The 17,853-nt window shown below is 36.1% G+C and overlaps 1 protein-coding gene across 3 annotated transcripts in view; it reads left to right on the top strand.

Annotated features, from left to right (window-relative positions):
• The window catches only part of LOC122802731 (acetylserotonin O-methyltransferase-like), a 332,448-nt gene that overhangs the window by 267,116 nt on the left and 47,479 nt on the right, over positions 1-17,853 (top strand). For all 3 annotated transcript variants that reach the window (XM_044072492.1, XM_044072493.1, XM_044072494.1), the window contains one exon: positions 4,180-4,298. In XM_044072492.1, coding sequence (XP_043928427.1) covers positions 4,180-4,298 — 119 coding nt within the window. The remainder of the gene's footprint in view (positions 1-4,179; positions 4,299-17,853) is intronic.

The raw sequence follows: 17,853 nt of genomic DNA on the forward strand, positions 1-17,853 counted from the left end.
GCTATTTCTTCCCATAATATTTACTTACCTCCACTACATGATTTTTAATGTATTACACAGTGAAGACTCTACCTTACCTGAGTCTTTCTTGCATTTTTTTCTTTCTGAACAAATGCTAATCCATCCATCTATCAGGTTGTCCCTTCAACAGTGAATCATCTAGAGTCAAGGCTCACACCACTGACTAGCTAGCCCTGCCATGGTTGTTCTTCCATACCACACAATCATTTCTACAAAAATACATACAATTCCAGGCTGAATGTCCCATCTTCTCACATTATCTGCATCTTTTTTGTTACAGTCTTACACTAAATGAAAGCTTAGGACTGACCACAATACTTAACACTCCCCATTTTTCCTTTTACATTTATTTATATGTGTGACACTGCCAGACCAGCTATCTGGAATTTTGTAAATAATTATATGTGATTTGTGAATATTGATATGACTTATACAGAACTGTATGGTATGTACTGAGATTCAAGATTGTAACCACAGCATACCGTGCTGGAACATAGAAGGTTAACTTACAAAGCATCAAGAAAATAAGTTGAAATTAAGTGCTTTATGATGTGCTATAAAAGTTAGTTTCAATGCATCAAGAAGACAAGATGTCTAGAGCTAGAAGTTTTTTCTATTGTCTTGGAGAGAAGTAATTACTACATTTAAAAATATAAAGTGTTTTATTGCTATATGAGTTCCTGGCAGCTAAACAGTTCTGAGCAAATGTCTGAGAGAGAAGTATTTTTTGAAACAGAGGTGTTAATTTCTTGGTTTCTGTTTTAGCCTGGGAACTGAAGTTAGTGTTACCACCTGTCCCACTATGCGAGGGACAGCCCCTCTTTGGGCAGTTGTGTCCTGCATAAAAATTGAAAAAATGGCAAATGTCCTGAGATATTAAGACAAAAATATTTCCTATATTTAATGTAATAATTGCATAAAACAGTTATTCTGTTTCTGAAACACCTAAATGCTATAAGAAACAGAATAAGCAACTAAAATGCTACAAGAATAAGCATTTATTTAGGCAAAAATGTGAAGTTCTGTCCTTTGTACTGGCCGTGGGTATGTTTTGTCTTGCAAAATCTGAAGTTTGTACAAAAAATGTCCCACTTTGGGCATTTGAAAAGGTGGCAACCCTAACTGAAGTCAGGTGACAAAAAGTGATGTTATCCAAGCTGACCCAGCACTGATGTCTGACATTGATTTAAGAGTTCTTTTAGAGAGAGACTGGCATTTTTGTATTTTGTCTTTGACCTGGAAAACTCCATCATCAGAAATTCTGCCTGTGTGTTGTCTGTAGGTAAGACTTAGTGCATAGTATATCTCTTAGAGATATATAGAAATATAGTAAAGATTTGTTTAGATGTTTTCTGTATTTATTTGAGACTGTCCTGCAATGTTGTTTTAAAATATTTCTTGTGATTCTGAACTCTGAAGTAACTATGCTTGTTATTGAGAATTGTCTTTTTTTATTATTTATTATTAAATATATTTAAACCTGTTTTTGTGGCTGATATTTGTGAGATATATTAAGCTCTTGGTGTACTTACATATATATTTGGTGACACTGTGCAGGCCACTGCAATAGCCTTGCAAGTCTTGGTCAGACTACCATTTGGATTAACAGTAGCATTATACATTAGGATTGGTCACCCTTTGGTATGGATCTTAAAGTAGCTGATAAGGAGTTCTGGTAGCAGTGATAACTACCTTATAGTCTGGGCAGGAGGTGGCATAGCTAGTAAAGATGTGCAAGCCTTCCCCAGGAGTGTCTATGTGTTTGCATATAAATCAAATCTCAAAGTGTGTGCGTGTGTGTGTGTGTGTGCGTGTGTGTGTGCGTGTGTGTGTGTGTGTGTGTGTGTGTGTGTGTGTGTGTGTGTGTGTGTGTGTGTGTGTGTGTGTGTGTGCATGTGTGTGTGAGAGCTACTTGGCCAGGGAGAAGAAGGACTGGTTGGACAAAGAGAGTGTTGAGAGGACTTGACTTGGAACCTTAGCTAAGGACTCGACTCTTTAGCTGTGCCAGTGGAGAGTCTTATTGGGAATCTGGAGAAAGATGGAGAAACCAGTCCCAGACTGAATGCGATCTATGTGTCCTCTAATGTGCTCTTAATGGAAATTGTACTTTGCTGTGTGTACTTGTCATCCTCCCATTGTATATGTCCCTTCTGTTGCCAGTGGTGAGGATTGAGGCTTCTTGATTACTGGGCCAGTACAGGGGCATCACAATATGTACACGTTATTTTTCCCGTAAGTACATTCATTGCCACCCAGATCTCCCACCACTCTGTACATACATTTCTTTCATCATACATTTTTTATATCATGCAAATTACTGCAAATAGAAACAAAACATAATTTTTAATTCCATATAATACCTGAAGTTTTAAACTGCACAATTATCTTTCTTTTCAGTTGGATTCCTAAATTTTGAAATATATATTTACTGCAAAGTACTTCAGGGCTCTTTTTCTCAACTTCTTTTATAAATCTGCCCAATAATGCAACATTTTCAAACATCACTTCACAAATCTTCTGTTCTTAGATGAATTAATATATCTTTTAACTGAAATCCTACTGACAATAGCAAATTATCCATAATGTCATATTTGTTAATACCTTCACTAATTTTAGTTTTAATCCTTGTCATGAGCTGTCTTCTTTGATTTTGAATTCCTTCCATCATGCTGTGCCTTCTTTATTCTTCTTCTGTTAGTTTTGTTTTGATTTAACACATTGACATATGACAATTTTTTCTCTTTACTCTGTAAATCACCCTGTTACAGGACTATGCCAATAATATCAGTTTCTTCACTTGCTGGATATACCTCCAGATCCTTCTTCACATACCAGCAAACTGTGCTATTTCTCTGATATCTCCAACACTGCTGCATCTAACTGCTCTCTCAACATCTGTCCCACCATATCACTCTAACTGCTTTACCATTCTTTGGTTCTTCCCAGTCTAATAATTCCATCAAAACAAGGGTTTCCAGACCTCCATATCATCTGTCATCTCAATCTTACTGCTGAATCTCTCATCCATGTTTGGGGATATCTGCATGCTTGCACCAACTGCCCCCAACTCCAACTTGCATTCAAAAAAGAGTAGGTGATGATCCTTGGTGCCCATGCCAAATTTCCCCTAGTTGCAATGATTACTGCCTTGGGTCTCCCATGAAAAGAGGGCAGTGGACTAGTGGGACTAACCAAGTCATCAAAAAGTGTCTGTGCTTTAAATGGATTTTTTGGGTGGGGGGGATCTATAGAACTGGAGTGAAATTCACTATTTGTTAATTAATAAGACACATCACCACATAAATGGCTACACTCTAAACTGGTGCTATGGCAATGAGAGAACACTGTTTATGCATAAATGCATTGTGTTGCTCTTTAAATTTTTAAATTTAGTTCTATTTTTTTACTAATTGCAGCACATTTTGACAAGTGCGAAAATATATCAGAATTTCCATGTAATGAAGAACAAAAAAACAGTGAGCCTCCTAATGTGTGTGTGTGTGTGTGTGTGTGTGTGTGTGTGTGTGTGTGTGTGTGTGTGTGTGTGTGTGTGTGTATGTGTGTCTGTGTAAATCCATCATGTACTTAATTGTAATCCATTCCAGGTCTGACTCCATGTTTAGCACCCATTGTTTGCAAGCATAGAAAATGACTGCCTTGATGTCCAACTAAAATAAGGCATCAGAAAATAAAGCACTATGTGAACGAATAAATGAATGGATGAACTTTACTATACTAGCTTTTGTGCAATCTTAGTACAGTCTTAAATGAGCATGTATCCAACTATAGCTGAAAGCCTATTCTTCTCCACGCCTACAAAGTGTGCATGCATAAGGGAATAAAATCTGTTTTGAGTTTTTTAACTACAAAGCTACAGAAAAGCTTTTCAGGAATGTTAACATTCAGACAAGTTCTTCTGTTAAGTAAGTGTGTCTTTGAGACAACATTTGTGTCACCTTTTAAAACAGAATGACACCGGTAATAGTTTCAAAGAAGAGTCTTCTTTTATTGCAGTAGTAAGTTGTCGGTCTTGACTGTACTGAAAAAAAAATCATATGTATTATAAAATGCTACAATGTATTTAATAATTTGCTGTATCTAAATAGAAACATTAAAACTGAAGTGATGACCTAGTAATTTACATTTCCGTTTTGTAAGGTCTGAAGAAGACACATTGAGATTTATTGAAAGCATGGATGATATATGGAAAGTCTGTGGCAAGGATGTGACTACTACATTTGACTTATCACACTTTAATACCATATGCGACATTGGAGGTAAATATTTTTACATATTCTGGCATCAACTTATGTACTATACTGGTTTAAGAAGAGACTGCATAGACATCACATCTGCAATTGATAGAAATGTGAAAATTAATCTGATTATTAGCAAATATATTAATTCTGAAATGGCTGTGTTTCATACTATTCCATTTCCTTGTTCTATTAGAGTGGCTGTTATTCATATTGTATTTTGTAGGCTTCTGGCTAAGTACGTCACAGGAAACAAGACTTTTTTTCTTCACAAGCTGTTAATTATATCATCTGTCAGTTTTTGTGCTGTATTGTGTTTTACGGTCTTTTCTTTGATTTCTTAATTAATTTTAATTCCATATTTTGGCTTGTTGCAGATCTATGGCATTAGTGTCAAGGTGTTATTATTATTATTATTATCATTCATCAGTATTGCTTGTATAGTATTCAGTACTGATATGATAACTTTGTTGCTTAAGGTGCAGTTTAAGGAAAGCTGATAAATAGTTACTAAGTTTGGTTCGCAATTAACAGTACACACTCAAAAGAGCTGTACACAGACACTTCTGCTTTCTCGCCTGCAAGCATGCATATACTCACACACGCAGACAGAAACATAAGTACTCATTTACAGACACACACACAGACACCCACACGCACGCATGCACACACACGTATACACACACACACACACACACACACACACACACACACACACACACACACACACACACACACACACATGCACACTTCTTTCTTTGTTCTTTATATGTCTCTTTTACACTTGCTAAACAGCAAAAGTGCTGTTTAGTGAGTGTAAAATAATGGCTCGATTGATCTTACTGTCACTTTCATGCATGCATACACTCACACACACAGACAAAAACACACACATTTTTCTATTTTTTTTTTTCTTTTTCTTTTGTTTTATAGCAAAGGTGCTGTTTAACAAGTGTAAAATAATGGCAGATGTTAGCTTCCTATTAGTCCGCACTCCAGGGCAACTTAATATGCTGCCATGAAGTGGCAGACTTTTTTTAGGAGGCATTACCTGTATATTAACACCCTGCTGGAGAATGGTTGTTTTCCAGTGAGGGTGCCAATGTACAAACTGCCCATTCACTAACACTGTGTAACACATTTCTTTTTATAATTTCTGTTTCAGGTAATGCGAGTGCTTGTATTCTTTGCTTTGCATCTCTTATTTAACATTTACTCTCATCTGTATTTGACATTAGTAAAATGCCGCTGTAATGTGTAGAGTATTAAACCAAATAAGGATTTATAGAGCTGTACGACACTTCTATGTAAAGTCTGTGAAGCTAGGTAGTAGTGTGTTAGGATTGAGAAAAGTCATCAAATAGTCAGTGTAATATGAACAGTACTTCTGTGTGCATCCAGCAACATTTCAGGATATGTAAACAAGCAATGCAGCAGCAATGCAAGGAGACACTTAAATAAATTTAAAATTACTCAACCAATAAAGCATCTCTCAGTTAGTTAGAAGCAAGCTTTTAAAGTATCAAACACATAATTTTACCATATTAAAAAGTCCCCATTTCTTACATAGACATAATACTAAATATTTCATCAGCAATTTTATTGTTTAGATCATAAGATTGTAATGTATTATAAACAAAAACTAGCCAAGCTTCTTTTTAGTAAGATCTCAGAAACATTCAGAAAAAAACGTCTGAATCAAGACAGATAGACATAATATAAAAAGTTAGGTCCTTGAAGTTCTGATTATACTTTTCTTAAAATGTGATGCTAACAGACTAGTTGAAGAGATATTCTTAGTATTATGAATGTGCTCTTGTATGCTTTTTCAAGCCTGTCTTGAAGTCTGTCCTAAATAATATATTACAAGTCTATCTAATACCATATACAGGCATTCTTGATAACAGTTACAGTGTTACAGTGTCCAGTGGTTTTTGAATATATCCCATTAATAATCAGTGCTGTGCTATTATATAATAACTATAGATAGAACATTTTTTATAAGCCTTGCTTATGTGAGCATCTGTTTCCATAACAGCATGCATAATATGGTTACCAATACTAGAGGAATTTCTGTAAAAAACTTTTAACCTTAGTTGGGCATTATCTGATTTACAGCATACCGATATTGCTTTAAAATATGAGCCACCTGACAAAATGGAGGATCAAAGACCCAAACCTTAGAACAGATTTTAAATATTGCTCTTATAAACCTCAAATGTATGTCATTATTTAATGAATTCAATCCTCAGATCATCCGGGATATTTGCCAGAAAACCACAAATTTTATGAGAATAGTCTAAAAACATCAGGCAAAAATATGGACATTCTGTGAAAATCTGGACAGTTGAGAGGAATGGAATGGAGCATGGTGTTTACCAAAACAAATACCTTCCATGTCTGGAATTCTGTATGTCTGCACATCTACTCATCACTTTTTTAAGTGTAGAAGACAATTAAGCAAAAAGTCTCTTTCTCACCTCAGTAGCAGCATTAACAAATTATCCATCCTTAAAGCATATATTTCTTACTTTAAGAAATTCTACATAAGGTAACAAACTTATAAAAAATGTGAGGGATGGACACTAGATGCATAACGAAAGGTTTTAACTAAGATTTTCTTAATGTTTGCAAGCTTTTTTATGTGATGAAAATAGTGGATTTTCTTTTATTGCAATTAAGGTGAAGTTTTTTTGGAGAGAAACCAGAAGGAAAGGTTTAGTAGGCTACATACCAATGAAAATGATTTAATAAGTTCTTTACACTTTATAAATAACTACTTCTTCTTGTGAGCTTGAATAAAAGTCTCCTCCTCCCAAAATAATAGAGAAATATTAGTTCAGTCAAGGAGCAATTTAGTCCAATTATTTATGCCTAGCTGCAGCTCAAATATAAAATTGATCTCCTTTTACAAGCCTGATATTCAAAATCTTCAATCACACATTTACATGCCATTTTAAAATGGCTACTGCAAGACCAGTAAACAACATTGGACAAATGTCTGAACCTAACAAACAGAATCCAACCCAATGAACAGAACCCCCCCCCCAAAAAAAAAAAAACAGTATCATAAAAGAATGCATTTTGAATAACCCATAAAAAAGCAAATCTTTGCTTTTATTCCAGTGTCATTGCAGTGAGGGATAAAGCCCTGACTATTGACCAGGCGACCCAAGTTCAATTAGCAGCTTTGGTGTCTGAGGAGTTGCAGGGAAGATAGGTGTATCCATCCTGGGGGTGCAGTAGTAGGAATACATGCTCAGAGCACACTATCTCAGTTTGAATTCCTTGATATAGTCTAGGGAAACAAGCACAAGTTCCTTCCTAAGAGTGGGTGGGGCATCATGCTAATATCAGACACTTGGAGAAGTGAGGGCTTGTTCAGCACTGATGCCCATTGCACATCCTGCCATTGGGATGCTTCTATCTGTGCACAGGGGTAGGGAAAATAAATTCAAAAACATTCCTCAGGAGGAGTATGACACTGCTTCAGAGTCCTTGGTCTCTTCTATGGCCATGTGTATGGATTAGGATTAGCTTGACAGTAGAACTATTGGATGACAAAAGAATCTGAGAGTAAGTGATAGTCAGCTGTAGCGAACCAGAAAAAAAATCTGTATTTTGTTTCTTTAACCAACATGTAATACTCCATCTACAGGCTTCTGTTTGCATACTATTCACAATAACTGATAGAAGCATCATGACTTGGAAATTAATTATTCCACCTTTTTTTTATGTGTGATCATTTATATTTCATTCAGTATCACCTTTTCTACCTTCTTTCTCTGAAACTGCCAAAAAATTAAATCTGTTTTCTTGACCAAATTCTGTTTCCAGTATCTTCACCTTACACTTTTATTGAGAAGGAAACTTGGAAGAGAATTTGCTTCTTGAGAAAATTGTGAAGACTAATTCTGCCAGCTATGTAATAGGATCTGTATTCTCTTCTCCTTGTGTGGTAGCATCTGAGACATCTATTCCTAAATGAGCCTCAATACGCAACAAGAATTATGACATTTCCCCAGTGTTTCACAAATAAGTTTCAAGCAGTTTCATCCCCCCCAAAAATGATGTTGTTACATGTCCTGTGTACTCAGATGAGACAAAGATGAATGAGATGGGTTCAAGTGATTTATTGTACATAAACACATCAAGAGCTGTAATACACTTCGAACTTTGTATGTTTACTGACAGACTCATTACTTCTAACACACTCACATGTGCATCTCCACTCAAGCTTGCACTCACACTGAATGACTATACAAAATGGCACGGATCTCACACGTGCGGATCTGCATACTCCCTCTTTAATTTTGTTCAACATATAGGCGAACAAAGACATTTTAAGAGATAGACAATATATCAACATCTTAAACAAAACTGAGTCCAAGTCCAAGTCACTGTGTATTTAGTATTCAGTCTGGAAATTCTACCTGATCTGGTAACATAGAAATTCTGACTGGGTTTAGCAACAAGGACAGCATCTGGGGATTCTTTCAAAACTGGAACATTAGGGATGGCATCAAGAATTTTTGAAGGAAGCAGACTGTCTTTTTGGATCCGAACAGGTATAAAGTCACTTTGCGAATTAGAGCCGTTGGCACAGGCAATCTGCTGCATCACTGGTTCAGATACAGATTACTCATGTCTTTGATTCCTTGTGAAATCCATTCTGTCAGTTTGCATGATGTAAGATCTCGGTACTTCACAAATATTCTTCACGATTTCCACTCGGTCATATCCTTTAGATGTTTGCATTCTCACTACTTTTCCTTACAGTAATGGTTTAATGGGTTTACTGGTCTTATCTTAGTGCAATTTTTGTGACTGATGTTTTCTTGAACATTGAGCCTTGACCACTCTGTTGTTCTTTGCATTTGGTAGTAACAATTTTTTACTGATTGGTAAAGTTGTTCTAGTCTGTGTGGACATTAATCTCTGAGTAGGTGAGCCAAGCAAGTTGTCTCGAGGAATGTTTTTAAGATTGAGTAAGTTAAGGAAAACATCGGTACCATCTCTCTTGGATTTCTCCCAAAAACATTTTGCAATCTGAACTGCAAGATTCAGCTAACCCATTGGAAGGGAGATACTCAGGACTACTGGTAATATGAACAAATTCTCAAGACTCAGCAAATTTCTTGAGCTGCTGACTTGTAAACTGTGCACCATTGCCAAAAATGTCTTTGTGCAGACTACCATGGACAGAAAAATGTTTCTTCAATTTTGTAATAACAGTGCTGGACATCAAGTTAGGAGGTAGGTAAATTTCAAACTAATTTGAATAAGAGCCTACTAATACTAAGTAATGTTGACCATTCCATTTGAAAATATCTGTAGCAACTGTCGACCATGGTAATTCTTTCTATATCTTTGGACATAGAAGGGTGACCATGATGCAAGATATTGATATATTCCTGTTGTAATGGTTTAGAAATTACCACTTTTAGACTTTTCATGATGATTCTATCTTCCATCATGAGCTTTTCTCAGTAAGGAAAATACTGCTGAATGTCTAGTGGTAAACTGGTTTGTCATATTGGCCATCCTTTACTGATAACATTTTTCAGCTTCTGCAGAAATGGGCCTGAAGCTGTGTGATTTATTAGTTTATCAAGGTGTGATGACAAAAAAAATCTGACTTCCATAATTTCAAAGTCTGCTGTTTTATTTTCATGCTGGTCTGTTCTTTATTTAGGTGCATGTGACAAAGCATCAGCAAGTTACAAGTGTTTTCCCTTTTTGTAAACAATATTGAAATTGTACTTTTGCAATTTTAACATCACACATTGCAATCATGCTGGAGCTGTATGCATTTGCTTTTTCAAAATTGTCATTAGTGGTTAGTAATCAGTCTCTATTTAAATAGGTCTGCCATAAATATAATCACTGAACTTCGAACATGTGAACACTACTGCCAAACATTCTTTCTTTATTTGTGCATAATGTATCTCTGTTTGAGATAAAGTTCTTGATCCATAGGCTACTGGTATGCATTCTTGAAGACATGCTGCACCAAGGCCATACTTTGAACCATCACAAGAAAGAGTTACAGGTTTGTGAAAATCATAATAGCTCAATGTGATGGACTGGCAATTTTCTGCTTTAGAATATCAAACTCTCTTTGGTGTTGTTCCAAATAAGACTAGTTTAAATTTTTGTGTGTCAGCTCATGTAATAGGGCAGAAAGTTCACTCAAGTCTGAGATGAACTTTCCTAAATAGTTGATCATACCTAAAAAACGTTGTAAAGATGTGACGTTTTCTGGTACTGGCATTTCAAGAATTGCTGCTTGCTAAGACAGATCTTGTTGTAAGCCAGAACTAGTAAACAAATGACCTTTATAAGTAACTTCTTTCAGACTGAATTTATATTTCTGAGGATTCAGTTTAAGATTTACTTCAAGTGTATGATCTGGAACTTTCCTGAGATTTCTATCAAGTTTGTTTTCACCATTGCCTCCAACAATAATGTTGTCTACTATAATAGCACATGGATAACCAGAAAACACTTGTTCCATGGCATGTTGAAAGACTTCACTGGCAGAATTGATTCCAAATGGCATTCTCAAAAATCTGTACCTCTGAAATGGTGTACTGAATGTGGTTAACAATGAGGATTTATGATCCAACGAAATTTGCCAATAAGAGCTTTTTGAATCTAAGACTGAGAAAACAGTGGAATTTGGCAGGAGACTGGCTACATCTTCTACTGTATGCATCAGGTGATGAGGGCACATAAGTGCTTTGTTTAAGTCTCTTGGATCAATACATATTTGAATATCATCTGAGCTTTTCTTATGAGCTACAGTCATGGAGGATACCCATTCAGTCAGTCCTTCTACTTGAGTAAGGACACATAAATGCATCATTTTGTCTAGTTCTGCTTTTACTTTATTCTGCATTGCTACTGGAATCTTCCATGCTGGTCTCTCAACTGGGCTTAGTTCATGGTTTAATTTTATGGAATATGTGACTGGAAGTTTTTTGAAAATATCAGAATATTCATTAAAAATATTCTGTGAAAATTTATCGTTATTGTTCATAATTATATGGTAAACCTTTCTATTAAATGAAATCAGTCCCATTCTCAGACTGCCTTTGAGACCTAACAATGATTGCAAGTGCCTTTTGACTACAGAAAACTGCAAGTCATAGCTGTTTCCAACAGAATGGCATTAAAGAACTACTGCCCCATCAGGTTGAATCTCGTCATCACCATAAGCAACCAGTTTTGCACACTATGCTGAATCAAGTTTCTCACCAGCTTTTACTTTAGCAAACATTTGTACTGATACTAACACTGCACTTTGAATCAGTGTCTACTTTAAGATCTACAGGTTTCCCATTAATTTGTGCAGTACAAATTATTTCACTCTTTGCTGACAACTGATAGTCTACTGTATTAACTGTTTCTTCAATCAGAGACACCATCAACATAGAAAGTTTGCCCACAGCTCTTAGAGTTTGCTACAGTCTCTATCTGATCCACTTGCTTCCTTAGATACTCGATTTTAACATAAATCTGCAGCAGTTTAGACTTTGCAAAGCCTTTTGAAATGATTCCACTTTTTACATTTGTGACATTACTGACCAAATGCTAAACACTTTTCCTGTTTATGTTCATGACTGCCTCCCCAATTGCAATAGTTAACAATGAAGTTGGGAGTGGCATCCTTCAGTTTATTTATTTTTTTCATCTTAACTTTCTGCTGTATACTATTAACATTTACACTAGCAAATACTGCAAACATGCGTCTCTCAGTCATAAGCATATTTGTATGCTTTTTTGTAATCTCATGTATTTTACAAATCTCAAGGGCTTTACTCAATCTTAATTCACTATCTTGAAGCAAAATCTTTCTCACTGCATCATTATTAACACCATTTACAAGACGGTCTTCTATCAACTCAACTCTTAGATCACCCAATCTACATGTTTTAGCTTTATTTCTTAAGTCAATAATACGTGCTGCAATAGTTTCACCAGGCTTTTGATTTCTTGTGTAAAATTTATGCCTTTCCATTATAATATTCATTTGAGGGCTACACATTTCTCTAACTTAACATTTTAAGCTCTCAGGGTCTTCCCGCATTTCAGCCTGTATCACAGTATGGCAGTTCTCCCCCTCCCCTTCCCTGCATACACAGAAGGTGTATGCACAAATGAACATTCTCACTCAAGGACTTCTGAGCTAGCCAAATTGAGAAGTATAAATACCTTTGCATGTACATCTTTATCAGAAAATGCATCCTGTATGAAAATATCATATTTTTGCTCAAACACTCGCCAATTTTCAACAATATTATCATGAAACACCAGTGGTTCAGATCTGCAAAATCCCTCTGTCATAACAACTAATCACTTTTAAACATAAGTATATACCTGGTACTTGTAATTATGCTTAAATGCATACCACTCTCTCCAAAAATGCTATATTTTAACACTGCAAATACCACGGACACTTCGGATACTTCAGACACTTTGAAAAGTCTTGTTTACTATGAAACAGTTGTACATTGCAAAACAATTTGGACATTTTACCCTTTTCAAACATTTTAAACACTTCAGAGATTATTTCTAACACTTTAATCATTATGCCGCTGTTTCAGACATTTCAAATAACTCACAAATTATTTTAAACCCTTCAAATGCTATGTCACATGTTTGATGACTGAAAATAATTTAAAACAAGTTTAAGTACCTTTGAATAACCACTGACCTGTTTGTGAGTTCACTCCTTTATATTACTCCACTTCTAACTGCATGCTTCATGGTTTGCAAGCTGCTTCAACTTTGGTTCTCATTCTGACACCATGTGGCATGTCTCGTGTATTCAAATAAGACACTGAGGCACGAGATGGGTTCAAATCATTTACTGTACATAAACACAGTAGGAGCTATAACTGGAACATATACTTTGAACTTTGTATGTTTACTGACTGACTCATTACTTCTAAGCCACATGTACATCTCCACTCAAGCTGGAACTCACACTGAATGACTATACAAAATGGCACTAATCTCGCACAATCTCAGTAACTTATATGCACATGCTTTCTGACTGCAGTGGCTGAATAGGTACAATATACACACTGATCTACACATGTGGCTTTCCTTTACAGCATATCAACTTGTTGAAAGAAAAAAAATGATTTTCCAGATACACTAACACACCATTTTATATTGAACTGTATAGTCTATATAACAGCCCATATTCCCGGTCTGGCTGTAATTTTTTATCAAACATTGTTGCACAAAATAATGCTTTAATAAAGCAGCTCTCACTTGCTGTTCATTTAAAATGGACTAGTGTGCCCATATTAGTATGTACATATTAAGATGTATGTGTATGCCAAAAAAGTAACATTAAGAATCAAGTAGTTGCTTTTCCTCACAATTGAGTAGAACAGTCTGAAGTGCTTGTTCAGTTTTTCAAATTAAGGTTATAAAAGGTTTCAGATTCAAAGTGTACACTAGAGCTTGCATTTGTGAACTTTTGATTATGAATAGCTTAATTACCTTAACCAAGAAAATGTATCTGTTCACGCAGGACCTTGGATTAGTCTAACAACATTTCAGCAAAACATGCCTTGGCTGCTTCGTTGCTCTCTTTCTCCACCTCTCTGGTCACTGTCACAGTTCCAGCAAAAATTTAATTCTGATTTACAACATCTGCAAATGACTCTTTTAGCACACCTGATGCAGATGATGCTTTCACTTCCTGACTGTAGAAGGAAACCATCAAAACTACTGCTTGGTCATGATCGTTTGCTTTGCTTAAAGATGCAGAGCAGATCTGAGAAGTCAGTAGATGCAACATCAAATGTATATCTCCAGAAATGTTATCTGTTTATTCAAAACCCTCATGCTGCTGAATTTTGGATATAATTGTATCCCATAACTGATCTAACTCACTACTCAGTCATGGTTATTTCTTATCCAACACTGACATCTGCTGAGTGGACAATATTTTTCCATCCAAAGCAGACACAATAGCATTATCATTTTTCACTTAAAAAAAGGAGTATATTTGTATAGGTTAACATTGTGTGAGCCGCAGCTGAATTTTTGCTTAGTTAATATGTCATTCTTTGGAATTAGGCTTTGTAATAACTTTATTTAACTGTAACCATATTATATCAATGTGGAGTTTTTCTCTGCAGGCCTCCACTGAAAATGGGATATTATCTTAGCTGGACATTCTTGTCAAATAAATAAATAAATAAATAAAATCTTTGAAATAGCTACACCCAGTGATTACAGTGTCTTACATATAGAGAAGATAATAAGTCATAAAATACTAGGATTTGCAGCCAGAAACGAGATATATGTGGAAGAAAGATAACCAGACAGTTCAAAAAGTATTAGGAGTAAAAGGTCTAATAAAAAAAAAAATACAGTCATACTTAGATATACTACCAACTGCAGTGGTGGTGCTGCGGTAGCATTGTCGCCTCACAGTAAGACGTTGTCCTGTTCGATTCTCAGCTAGAGCGTCTTCTGTGTGGAGACATGTGCGAATGGGCGTACTTTCGTTGAAGGTTATGTGTCAGGGCCGGCAACTCAGCATGTAAAAATCTACAGCCAATCATTAGCAGACCCCTAACCGGGAAAAGCCGAAAGACACAACAACTTAGATATACTACCAATACATGTAAGTCCGTATGAATTACAGGAGCCAATTCTCGGTACATTCCTGGAGCTAAGAAGAGCACTTTAGGCTAACATCAAAGACTGAAGCGATACTAACTTCATGAATTTAATCCCACCTTGACTGAGGAAAGTGTTAAATTCCCATCATGGTATTAGAAATCCAAGGGACTTAGGGAAATTAAATTGATGCAGACAGTTCCATAGGTTAAAGATGTGTGTGTGTGTGTGTGTGTGTGTGTGTGTGTGTGTGTGTGTGTGTGTGTGTGTGTGTGTGTGTGTGTGTGTGTGTGTGTGTGTGTGTGTGTGTATTTGTGTGTGTGTGTGTGAGGGGGAAGGGGGCATTTCCAATTCACATCTTTACCTTTTGGTTTGTCTACTCATCCAAATTCCTATCACTAGTGTTTCATTAACTTAGGACAAAGGACATCTACATTTACTCTTTCCTTGATAACTGCCTTATTCTAGCAAGAATAGATAAGGCTTTGAAATTCATCCATTCAGGGATTTGAGTTTCACCATCAGCAATAGCAAATTAAGTCTAATCTTATCAAAAAATGTAGTTTTCCTGGTGCATGCCTAAACACTGCCTGACACAGAGCCTTTTTCCATTAACATAAAGTATCTTACCTGACTTTACACTTGTAGAAGATTTTACAGCAGGATTCAGTATCATCAAGGTCATTCCTTAGAGGGTTAGGTTGCATGGCATTCTGCATTCTTAAAGTGTCTTGGTCTTGGTGAGGTCAAGTCACCCAATCCATGTAGACCAACATTCCTGTTTTCCCTTGCAACAGAAATAGCATCTCATCATACGTACAGCAGTGCCAGCTCAATCAAAGTTTGCTTTTCAAGTATCCCAGAAGACTAGGATCCCTACCATGGACTCCTCAGATGTTGCCTAGGGAGCCCATGTGTGCATTCACCCAGTACAAGGGACATGGGATAGAAAAATTAAGATGACACATATAAATATAAAAAGTCATCACAGTGGCTCAGGGGAAAGCATTGTTGCCTCACAGGAAGAGGTTCTCTGGTTTGATTCTCAGCTAGGTGTGTTCATGTGGGTTTCCTCCAGGTGCTCCAGTTTCCTTCCACATTCGAAAGACATGCATTAGGTGGCCTGGATACTCTAAATTGGCCATAGGTGTCAGTGTGCCTGCAAGTGTGTGGTATGGAAGAACAGCCATGCCAGGCCTAACCACAAGCCGGTGTGAACCTTGGCTCTAGATGATTGTCACTGACACACCAACCCCATGTGCAAAAATGGGAAAAGGGATTGTGGATGGATGGATGGATGGATAAAGGTATGATGGGTGGTATTATGGAGACAAAGGCTTTATGCCACATGATCAAGGTGGGAGGAGCCCTGTAGATTATGGCATTCAATATCACTGTGATGTGACACATAAACTGTGCAGGTTCAGGATACAAACCAAGGCGACAGCAATGGTGTAAGCATGACTTTGACTGCAGCTTACCCCCCTTCACAGCACAATGTGTTAGCAGACAGGTTGAGATGATCATAAATAGACATTAAATACTTACACATCTTACATTTCTTATGTAAATGACTTCCTCCAGCAAAAACAAATATACTAAAGCAAGTATGATTCATTAGGCAGAGAAACTATTTTAAATCAAAACGCATAAAAATATCCATTAACAATTTTAGAACTTTCATTCACTCATCAGAGTTTAATGTGCACTTTTTCCATTCTCTAAAATTAAAATAATGTACTGACTTTTGGCATAACATTGGTTCGGCTATTGATGTCTTAGCTGTATTAGGTAATGAAATAATTGGCTGATTCAAATCTTTTCACAGAACTTCTTTGTTTATTAGTAAGTCATTATTCATTAAAGTTTTAATTGTTAATATTCACGTAACAAGATTTTAACTGCAAAGTGTATTTAAAGAACAATATTATATTATTGTTATAAATCTTCCTTAAAGGCATTAAACTGTGGCACCAAATTATTATTATTATTTTATATTGGAGAGTACTGCTTGATTACTTTGGGCTATCAAGTGAAGGCTGATGTGTGTTTGTGAAGCCTTTAGCCATTCTTTTGTCTAATGAAGCCAATCTCCTGTGTAAAATGATTCTAAAAGTGATCAGATGGGAAATGATGTCAGAATGGTCTTTACACATTGAAAAATTACTAAACTATTAAAGTCTAATCTGCATTTTTAAATGTGCCCCATCTACTCAGTTTTTTTTGCATGACCATAAAAGATATACCCATCTGCTCAGTACCTCCACTGTATACACGATAGATTGCTATTATTCTTTACTCCCATATTGTGGATCTTCATTGGCAGACTGAATATACTGAAATGAAGGGTTTTGTATCACTGTTAAGGGTGAGATATAGAATGTAAGATGTACCTAAACGACTGATTATGGCATATCTATCTATACATATGTGGATGTCGACACCATGGCTGTGCATAATTATTTTGGAAAATCCAGAAACTTTCATGAATCATGATTGGCTTTTGGAAATGGTACTTTTGCAAACCAAATCTTGTAAATATGATATAGATGAACCAGTTTACTTCTTTAGTGGAATATATTACTATAGTCAATGGATATTAGAGGCAGGCTAAATATAGCCAGAAGTCCGCTGTACCCATATTGTATAGGACGTACGTTTGCTGTTGTATTAATGGTGACTATCTATCTGTATGACTAAAGGCAGGCTTTAACATGGCCAGTACACTTTATGTCAGTAATACTGAGTGACATGTCATCACTTTGTGGTTTGAATGACTACAGTCGTCAAACAGTCAGATGTCATCCACACTCTTACTTTCACACTTTCACATATGATTAGTCCTTTACTGTGTTCACTGCCATTTTTTTTATAATTTGGTTCACAGGAAACCAGAAGATCTTTGGACAGATTACAGCTCTGAAAA

This window comes from Protopterus annectens, chromosome 5.part0 (assembly GCF_019279795.1).
Source record: "Protopterus annectens isolate FY-2018-M chromosome 5.part0, PAN1.0, whole genome shotgun sequence".
Taxonomy (NCBI): Eukaryota; Metazoa; Chordata; order Ceratodontiformes; family Protopteridae; genus Protopterus; species Protopterus annectens.